The sequence below is a fragment of the Nelumbo lutea genome, chromosome 5 (genome assembly GCF_056320005.1).
Source record: "Nelumbo lutea isolate HS-2025 chromosome 5, American lotus-T2T, whole genome shotgun sequence".
NCBI lineage: Eukaryota > Viridiplantae > Streptophyta > Magnoliopsida > Proteales > Nelumbonaceae > Nelumbo > Nelumbo lutea.
The window spans coordinates 24,981,201-24,992,066 of record NC_142688.1 but is presented as its reverse complement, the minus strand read 5'-3'; the positions used below and the strand labels follow the sequence as shown (position 1 = coordinate 24,992,066).

The following is a 10,866-nucleotide window of genomic DNA, read 5'->3' as shown; positions in this document are numbered from 1 at the left end:
TATCACGTGACGAGAAAGGCAAGGAGAAATTGAAGATATATTAACAAAATAAAACCAGTTCTACTTCTCCCATTAAACATCCTTTTCCCTGCTACGTCATCTTCTCTTTCCTTCATCTTCCACTCTCTCTTTCTGAAACCACTGTTGTCTACATAATACACGAACAGAGCAAGATAGATATATATTCGCTATATCTGTCTGTTTTGCTAAGTAGCTGCATTTTTTGGATGAATGCTATGAATATCGGGGCAAGAAAAAATCTGATGGGATTGCTCTCCCGATCGGCGATGTTGGAGGGTTGAACGGGGTTCTGATTTATTTATCTTTTTTTTTTTTTTTTGAAGATGATCCCTCTTGGGAACGGAGAAGTGGGGGTCCCACTTCCTCTCGAATGGAAATTCTCTCAGGTTTTTGGAGAGCGAGCGGCCGGGGAGGAAGTTCAGGAAGGTGCCTCGATATTCCTTTTATTGTTTTCGTGTTTTCAGCTTATTTCCATTGATGCGCATGTTTGTATCTCCAAGTTTGATGTGCGGAGAAAATGGGTTTTGTATTTAGAGAGGAATCATGTCTTGCATTTACAGTTTAGTCCTTTTCTTACCTGGTGGTTCTTTTATCATGAGGGTTTATGGTGTAGTCCAAGTAGGCTTTTCGTTTTAGGCTTGTTGAAATATACCATTGGAATATTCCTTGAGAAATCATGGTATTTTTCTGCTGTCTTGCTATCTTTGTTCTCCTCAGAGGTGCGGAAAAATCGCATTGAGTGTTTTTTTCCCAGATTTCTCATATCTAAGTTGGTTAATGCTTTAACTAATGGACACCATTTCACCATTTGATTGCTTATTGCTTTGTAGAACCGAATTATTTTCTAATTAATGTTTTTTGTTTGCTTATAGAGGTAATCAAGAGCTCAAATACTCATAAATTGTTCTTCCTATTACTATTTCGTGTCTATCTTGATGATTTGAAAATCTATTGGGATATACATAATGGTAAAGTTTAAAATATTATATTATAGTTTAAGTAAAGGAAAGGGAGTTTTTAAATCTGAACTTCTTCAATCTGTATTAAGCACATTCTTCTTCTTAGAGTGATCTACTAGGTCAGTAGCCATTATGATCCATGGAACCGTCTAAGATCATTATAGGAGGTATATTGCTCACTCTATTGTGTATATACATAAGTTTAGTCTTTTTTTTTTTTTTTTTTTTTAAGTAACGAAAATCATTGTTATACGTAAATGCTCTTTTTGGAATTATTAATCCAATACTTTCTTTACCTTACATGAAAAAAAGAAAAAAAATCCATATTATCCGTTCCTTCAACCAGAAAGCATTTCTTATAATGCTCCTTTGGCATTGGGACTGGATGAGTGTAGGGTGCTGAATTTTTGAGATCAAGGAAATGAATTTGAGGACTCGTGAAAAGTAAGTATTTACCATTACCAATGGGGATATTATATGAATCGGATCGTATGCCACCTATAGATAAAACACCCAGCTATTTGGGGTCGTGGGAGGGGTGGACTGGATAAAATATCCAGCTAATGGCCCCCATATGCCACCTTAGATAAAGGAATAAATATATGTGACACTGTTAGCTTGTTTTAGATGTTCATTCATATCAAGCAAGTAAGAACAACAAGAAAAAGACAAGGAAATCAAAAGATATTGAACAAGAATATTTAGGTTCTCAGAATATGACATGTGTCTGGCACTTATCCATTTAGAAAAGTCCATGAAACAGCATTTACCCACATATTGCTATTTTTATTTTGGTTCTTGACCATTTATTTTGACCAATTTGTCTTTTTTTTTTTTTTATGCAATATGAGACTGGGCCACATAGAAACCCTTGTTTTGGTAGTTTAATTTCTTATGTCTTTTATCTTTTTTGTCATTTGCAGTTGATATCATATCTGCTATTGAGTTTGACAAAAGTGGTGAACATCTTGCAACTGGAGACCGTGGAGGCCGGGTTGTGCTATTTGAAAGGACAGATGGGAAAAATGTAAACGTCTCTATATGTTTGATAGTTTGGTTCTGGTTGCCAGAGATAAGGGTAACTTTAATTGTTAAAATTGTTCGATGCAGTATGCCTTCCGGAAAGATCAGGAAAAGATGGACTATTCCAATGCTAGGCATCCTGAATTTCGTTACAAGACAGAGTTTCAGAGTCATGAACCTGAGGTATTTCATGTCAATTTCTGCCTTTTCCTGTTGATGATTAAAAGGCTGGATATTGATTCTGCTACCTGTTTACATTAATTCTGAATTTTTGTATTAGTTTGACTACCTCAAGAGCTTGGAAATAGAGGAGAAAATTAATAAAGTACGATGGTGTCAAACGGCAAATGGCGCACTTTTCCTTCTATCAACTAATGATAAAACTGTGAAGTATTGGAAGGTTAGTGGAACAAAGCATACTTTTCTCTTCAAATGTAGTTTATTCATGAAAACACTTCTTGGACATTGTGTCTTGTTTTATCTTGAAGTAATTTCTATAAGAATTCAAAAAAGAAGTGTTTTACCAATATAGGATCTAATAATCTAATATCTTCTCATTTCTGACCATTTTTATTTCAATTAGTAAATGTCTAGATTTTTATTTTATTAGTTAGACTTTATATGGAGAAATGAATAATCACACATGAGAAAAAGGTGTTGACCATGATAGTTGGTCAAGAGATCAGAAGTTAGTTCAGAAAGTGCTGGTATTAAAAGAGTTGAAATAGCTACTTTACATAAAACTTGCCAACTCCTAGCAAATAAAGCACCTTTTCAAGTAGTGTTGTTGGATGATCCAAAAGAACTTATGTGATTAAAGTTAGTCTACTATCTAGGTTTTATAGATCAGCAACACATGGAAGGTCATCCTTGAGCATTCAGAAGATTCAAGCACATCTCTTTCAAGGTTGGTGTTGGAGATCTGGTGCTGAATACTTGGGAAGATGTACAGTGTAGTAGTAGGCATCGAAAAGAGGGATATCCTGACTAGTCATGTGAAACTCTATAGACTAGTGGTGGTTTGGGGTTCTTTTGAGCTGTTGCCGGATGAGGTTGCGTCGAGCCTTTGGTTTTAGTGCCATTTTATGAATGAGAGACTGATCTCCCTGTCAAGTGTGAGCCTTCTTGCCATGCTACAATAATAAGGATATCCATCAGAAGTGACAATACAAGGGTATTGGATATGGACCAGACGACCAGTCAGAAATGTCTTCTATTCATTACTTAATTGAGATGATAGTTACTTACCATGGAAATCGTAGTTACTTACTGTGGAGATGAATTTGGTTATGAATACTGTACATGCTATAATGATCCTTGTATAATGGACCGTACCTTGCTCTCACGTTTCAGATACATACTATAATACAATACTTTTTGCATTAGCGTTTTTTATTCATTTTTCAATGGGCTATGAGCTTGATAAAGATTTTGACAATTGGCCATCTAATATCTAGAGGGAGGATCATGAGAAATGCTTCTTCTCTATGTCAAACACATCCAGAATTGACTGAGTTTTGGAAAACAGTGGTTGAGAGATCCTCCAGCTTGCAGCATCAGTGCTGTATTGGAGGCAAGATCATATTAATTAAATATGTTTTTAATCTGGCATTTACTTTTATCCATATTAAGGCACCTGCTAAATTTAGAATACAGAAAGATAATAGGGAGCTTTGGTGGGAGGTGGGTTGCTCTAGAAAAGGCCTTCTTATTTATCAGTAGATGGTTTGAAAGAGAAATGAATAGCTGATATGCCTACCTAATCAGGAGAACAAAGGATCTTTGGTATCGTGGTAGCTTCTTATCTACATAGTTTTTTTGGTGATGGGTTTGAACCTTTTTCTATATCTTGTGCAGCCTTGTATGTACTGTTCTATATTTGTTTGATATATACTCCCAAGAAACTATCTATTTAAAAAAAAAGTATAAAATAAAAAAAAAGAAAGAAATGAAGATTGGATTGTATTGACTTAGGATTAGGAACCTTTTTCTATATCTTGTGCAGCCTTGTATGTACTGTTCTATATTTGTTTGATATATACTACAAAGAAACTATCTATTGTAAAAATAGTATAAAATAAAAAAAAAGAAAGAAATGAAGATTGGATTGTATTGACTTAGGATTAGAGTTTCTCTTTCTTGACCATAATGGCTTGGTTGACAGGTATGGCCATTGACACGAAAGGAACATTTTCATGTTCATCTTTGTATAAGGCTCTTGACACGAATGCCCTAATGCCCACTAATTTTTGGTTAACAGTATATCACAGAGTCCTACTTTGCAAAAGGATACGGTTTTTAGTTATGAGCATTTTCACATCAGGTGCTTCAGTGCTTACAAAAAACTTGGAAGTTATCCTCTTGTATATGCACCCCATGTAAGGATGACATAGTGATTCATTATCTCTTGTGATTTTGCTAGTAGGATGCGACACCATGGCAAATAAGTTACATGTTTCTCTTTTGTTATTTGAGTTTCAAATTGTAGAATTTATTTATTTCCCTTTTTACCTGGATACCTGTGGTGCCATATCATGTTGGGTACTTCAATTTTTAGTGTAAATTCCGTATCCGATATGTTCTTGTCATATCTGGGTAACATAGGTTGTCATGTGTGAGCTTTTCTTTTTGTCCTTGGATTTTGCTGAGTTCCAGGGTGTTGATCCTTTTAACTATGGTGTGACAACATATTTCAAATAGTGGTAAACTGCACTATTGGTTTACATTACTGCTTTTAAGACTCTTTGTGCATGTGGAGAAATTTGATGGCATTATCGTGTACTTTATAAGATGACTCAAGAACAAAAAGTAGGAAGATTGTTATATGAAAACAAGAATTGTATGGAGAGGAAGATAGATGATTCATTTAGGAAATTACAAGGCTCAGGTGCTTTGTTTGGAGTCTGAGGATAGGGTTGGCAGTGTTAACAGGCATATTATAGTGGACTTGGGGTTCACTGCCGGAATGCTTTATAGTGTTAAACTGTTAATCATGGTTACAATGTGAAAGAAAAGACCAGAATTTCAATCCTCAAGTTGTCGATATTCAATTTCTTTTTAGGTCTTCTTCTTCTCATCCATTTTCTTTTTCTTTTCAGTTTCCCCACTTTTTTGGTAATTTATATCAAACAAACCAGAATCAAGATTATTTTTTTGCCTCTGGTGAATCTTTTTCGTATTAATCATTTGGCTAGAATCCTGCACTTATTTGACATTTCAGAAGGCATAGAACATTTATTTCTATGACACCCTCTATATTGTTGTTTCTTTTTCTCAATAGCAATCTTGTTAATCTCTCTTCATGAAGGAAGAATTAGGAAATAGGGGGGTCTGCATTACAATAATTGTGGTACTTATTATGTGCTTATGTAATTTTGAATAGGTTCAAGAGAAGAAGGTAAAGAAGATATGTGATATGAATCTAGATCCTTCAGCATCAATAGGAAATGGAAGGTTTTCTGGTCCAATTGGGGCTGCAACTGATTTTGTATTCCCCCCTGGAGGATTTCCTTCTCTTCACCTACCAGTGGTAGTTGTACTCAACCCTGTTTTGCTGGTTCTGTTTGTTCAACTTTTAAAAATAGTGACATATTTGGTTTACTTGTACTTTACAATTGCCTAAAGTTGAGCCATTGTGGCTTATATGATTCTGTAGCATTTTCTTTTTCTTTTCTTAAATTATGATTGTCTATCTTCTTTTTTGAATGTTACTCTTTTGGGGGATCTTAATGGTGTTCATATGTAAAGAATCATTTTATACAGTGAACTATCACACTCGTATACTTCCTTTTGACTATATTAATACAATTTTACCTTACCTTTCAAAAAAAAAAGTTCAGTAAAGAAGGCCTTCAACAAATTCATTGCTATTACATGTTTGATGGATCTGATTTAGTTGTTAGCTATTGATCCAGAAATAATGACTGATCGGTCATGGATCTAACTAGGAGGTAGGTGATATTACATAGACAATATCCAGTGTTACAGAGAAAACCAAACTTGTGGGGTGGAATTACATGCAACATGTCCCATGTTCAGAGGCATGGAACTCACCACTGGTGCTGTTGTGGATGTTACCTGGCATCAAACCATGTTGTAACTATGATTCTAACTATGTCTTACTGTGTTTAGTTGGATAGTTTGAGAAATGTTTTATTTCAACTCATAGAAAGCTCCCAAAATAATCTATTGATCATATGGTTAAACTTAATCTAATCCTAATCATGATTTTCTTTTGGAACCTTTTAAATTTAGTGCTTTGGAGTTCCTGCTCCAGCTCTAGCCCCATGAGTTAGTTGCTAAGATCATGATCCCTTGACATGAGGCACTTGACAATTTTTTTTGCTTGGTTACAAGATTGGAGACTTTACTAATATTAAAAATGTACAAGCAAGATAAACAGCAGTAATGGTTCCAAAATATCCCAGCGCTAACAGAGCATCCCCCCCTCCCATTACACCATTGATATTATTCCATGGCCCCACTTCTGCCCCATAGCAGCAAACCTATTATAAATCAACTCCCTATTAACCCTGTCCCTGATCAATGCATCCTCTTCTGAGTTAGCATATCTAGGAACCACTTGAAAGAGGCAGGTTTTTATGGAAAATAAATAAAAAGACAATTAAGGGAGTACAACAGGGGTGATAAAACATCATCCACCCAAAAAAGAAGCAGTTTATTCTTGAGGCTAAGTAGCCTCTCTAATGCCATGTTGAAGGATGCAAGGTCCATCTCCTCTTTCCCTTATTCAAGTGGTTACTACTTGGGAACCGTCCTCTATCTCCAAATTCCAACAATCAGCATTCCAAAGATGTGGCAAACTCCACTCCTGAAAGTAAGGAGAGGATCTCAGTCCTCACTGAATGTCCTGTTCGTATAGGCCCCAAGTATACTAGTATAGTTTGAACCCTCATGGTTTTCAGGTGCGCCTCTACTATAGATGGGCCTGGATTGCCTAAAAAGCAACCATTAAAGTTTAATTCAGAAAACCTTAATCCTAGCAAATGAAAAAGGGAAGATAATGTGGATAAGGACAGCTAGCTATATTGTGGTGAGTATGTGAATAAAGGAATGTGGGAATATTCGAGAAAAGACAATTCTAGGAGGACATCTTGGTAAAAGTGGTGCATTGGATTTTTTTTTTTATAAATAAGGGCAGCCTAGTGCATGAGGCTCCCACCAATGCGGGATCTGGGGAGGGACAGATGTACACAGCCTTACCCCTCGTACACATACAGAGAGGCTGTTTCCAAGATTTGGAAAAAATACTGACATATTATGAACAAAAATTGCTGAATTGCTAGATGTTCTACAAGCAGAGGTTGGGCAAATCTGTCAATTTCAAGAGAATATTGGTTTAAGGGAATTCCAAGTTGGTAGTGGGATAGCTAATGGACAACAATATAGGGTCATCGCAATACCGACATATTATGGGGGAAAAATAAACAGTTATCAAGAGAGAGCTGGATTCTACCTTTATATGGGTTCAAAGATCAGTAGATAGTTTGGCTGGTAGCTTAATACAATGGCCAAACAATGATTGAAATATTGACAAAATTTCGGTTAGATAGACAAAAAAGGTCTTCTGCATACTGTTTACATGTCTCATTCTTTTTCTCAATATTATTTAACTTTATTATATAAACAGCATAATATACAAAGTTACATACATGATAGAGAGCATAGTAATTTACTATCTCTCTCCATATTAAAGTTCATTTACAATTGAGCCCAAAAAACTGATCCTGGTTGCTACTTATTTTGCTGATGCATCAGCCATGCAGTTATCTGATATTTGCACCCATTGAACTTTCACTAGAATTGGGCTTGAAGAGACTCCATGCCTGCAGAGTGCATCCATCTAGAGCCAAACAAAGAAACAAAAGCTGCCAAATACTATTGACACAAGAATGGAAGATTTGTAGTCAATAAGTAAAACCTGCTTTCCCTGCAAAGGTAGCCCGTATGGGATGATAAAAAATGTTAAGAACCAAGTAGGTCTCCTCTTCTGTGGAACATCATATGTGCTAACTTTTATGTTTCACCTCCCAACTGAACATCCTTACTTCAGGGGTAATGGGCCACCCCTCCCAAAATTATTGAGCACCGAGGTGGGTCTATATGTCCTATAGCTCCAGATGCCAGGTTTTCCTATACTTATTACAACTAGATTTCTATTATATAACTCAAAACCTAGATTGTCAGTTCAAGACCATGAAAGGAAACTGATGTGCGCTACTTTTGCAGTATGATCCATTGTGCAACCTAATTCTACTAAAGCCCCAAGCTCTAAGTCTTTATACTGAAATTAATTTTATGTGTGAAATTAATAGGCTAATTCTAAAATGATGATACAGATAGAGTATTTGTTCGAAAAGAATTAATTTGTCACAGTACCTATGTTATGGACGCCTTCCTCGGGAAGACGTACCATCGCCGCCGGCAGCAATAGGCCCCGGGCCCACCGCCAGCAGCAGCAAGGATTCAGTGATGCTCATCCTACCTAGTTCGGCAACAACAGCCTTATCTAGATTAGATTAGCTCATTTTGCTTGTTCTTATCTTATTGTTCCTATCTCTTATCTTATCTTGTTAATAGCTTATCAGATTAGGATTAGCTTAGCTTATCTTATCTTGTTAGTAGCTTATCAGATTAGGATTAGCTTATCTTATCCTTAGCAAGATAAAACTGAAAATCTCCCTATTCAGCAAGGAGACTCCCTTTGATTAGGATTCTTGTAATCTCCTATTTAAGGAGACCCCATTATTGAATGAGATATCAAATTATTCAGTCAAGAGTGAGTTAGGAGAGTTGGTGATCTCTTGGACAAATCACCGAAGGTGCCAAGATAGGTTCATCACGAGCAGGAAGGAACAAGGGAAAATAGGAGGTTTTCCCCATGGGCCGACCCGTGACGAGATCCTATTCCCGGGCCCTCAACAATTTGGTATCAGAGCAAGGCGTCATGGGAGATCTGGAACAGCTACCTTCCAGGGTCCACGACCTCGAGCACCAACTTGTGGAGACCAGCTCCGAAGTTCGTGAGATCAAAGGTGAAGTGCGAGAACTGCGACGACTAATGGAGATGTTTCTTTCCAGCAGGGAAAGGAACTCTGACGGAGGGACAACAGCTAACGGCCGCCGGCCAGATCTGCCAGAGTCTTCCGGCGAACAGCAGTCCGTCGGCCATGGAGCAACCATCATCCCCAAGTACAGCAGGCTGGAGTTCCCATCGTACAACGGCAACGGAGACCCCCTAGGCTGGCTGTATCGCTGCGAGTAGTTCTTCCGGAATCAACGGACAAATGACCAGGACAAGGTAAGCCTAGCCGCCTTTCATTTAACAGAAGAAGCACAACTTTGGTTTTATCGGTTAGAGCAAGAAGAACCCGGGCTCAGTTGGCCCCAGTTTAAATCCTATTGCCTTCTTCGGTTCGGACCCCCATTGACCAGCAACCCACTGGGCGAGCTAATTAACCTTAAACAGACTGGAACAGTTGCTGAATACCAGCGACAGTTCCAAACCCTCCTCGCGAGGGCATCCTCCGTGCGACCAGACCAGCAAGTCGATATGTTCACAGCAGGGTTAGCAGAACCCCTGCGAGTGGATGTCGAGATGCAGAATCCCCCAAATTTGGTCACAGCCATGAACTTAGCCCGCGCATTTGAGCGCAAGCTGCAGCTCAGCCGCGAAATCTTTAATGTGGGTCGTCCACCGAACTCGTGGGTACCCCCAAGACCAGCAGCAACGACCCCCTCTTCTATTACCAGCCGGGAAATGAAGCCTCCCACGACCACCACCTCTAGAGCAGTGACAAGTACAGGCAGTAACATGGTCACTCCTCCCATCAAGCGCTTGACCAGGGCAGAAATGGCAGAGCGCCGAACGAGAGGTCAATGCTTCAACTGTGATGACCTCTACTCGGCAGGACATAGATGCAAGAGGCTTTTTTGCCTTCTCATAGATGAGCAAGAGGAGGAAGGGGAACCCGTCACATTCGAACCAGAGATCTCTCTCCATGCGATCACCGGTATTAAAACCTCTCAGACCATTCAGTTACAGGCACAGATCGCAGGTCAGCCGGTGCGCATTCTCGTCGATTCAGGGAGCACACACAACTTCATAAGTGAACATGCAGCCTTGCAGTTAAAACTACCAATGGAACTCCGGCCGCGACTACAGGTAGCCGTCGCAAATGGTGAAAAAGTTCACAGTCTAGGGATTTGTAAGGACGTCCCAGTACAGGTCAATTCTGAACTAATTCTTGTTGATTTATTTGTACTCTCATTGGATGGGTTCGATATTGTTCTTGGGGTCAAATGGTTAATTACCCTAGGCCCGATTTTGTGGGACTTCAGCGCACTCACCATGACCTTCCATCTGAATGGCAAGCAAGTTTCATGGCACGGTTGCAGGGTTAAAGAAAAGACACCGCAGGTTCATGCACTCCAGACAGAATCGACAGCCATGGAAAAACTTCTCGCCGAGTTTTCAGATCTGTTCCAGGAACCGAAGGGCCTTCCCCCTTCCCGAGCTTGCGACCATCGTATTCCTTTGGTGGCGGGTTCAGCACCAGTCGTTCTCAGGCCTTATCGCTACCCTCACTTACAGAAGGATGAGATAGAAAAACAATGTACAACGATGCTGAACCAAGGGATCATACGCAAAAGTCACTCCCCCTTCTTTTTGCCGGTTCTGTTGGTGGCGAAGCAGGATGGAACGTGGAGGTTCTGTGTTGACTATAGAGAACTCAATGACCGGACGATCAAAGATAAGTTCCCTATTCCCGTTGTTGACGAACTGCTGGACGAGTTGCATGGTGCCCAGTATTTCTCTAAGTTGGACCTCAGGTCCGGATAT

The 10,866-nt window shown here is 38.9% G+C and overlaps 1 protein-coding gene across 4 annotated transcripts in view; it reads left to right on the top strand.

Annotated features, from left to right (window-relative positions):
• Window positions 1-60: 60 nt before the first annotated feature.
• LOC148851095 (serine/threonine protein phosphatase 2A 55 kDa regulatory subunit B beta isoform-like) overlaps window positions 61-10,866 on the top strand; it is a 40,252-nt gene continuing 29,446 nt past the window's right edge. For 2 of the 4 annotated variants that reach the window (XM_088944777.1, XM_088944775.1), the window contains exons 1-5: window positions 61-447; window positions 1,904-2,007; window positions 2,091-2,186; window positions 2,284-2,403; window positions 5,386-5,532. In XM_088944777.1, the coding sequence (XP_088800903.1) occupies window positions 345-447; window positions 1,904-2,007; window positions 2,091-2,186; window positions 2,284-2,403; window positions 5,386-5,532 (570 nt within the window). In that variant the 5' untranslated portion in view covers window positions 61-344. Of the gene's footprint in view, window positions 448-1,903; window positions 2,008-2,090; window positions 2,187-2,283; window positions 2,404-5,385; window positions 5,536-10,866 lie in introns of all 4 variants that reach the window. The other 2 variants (XM_088944776.1, XM_088944774.1) reach the window with 1 other exon arrangement.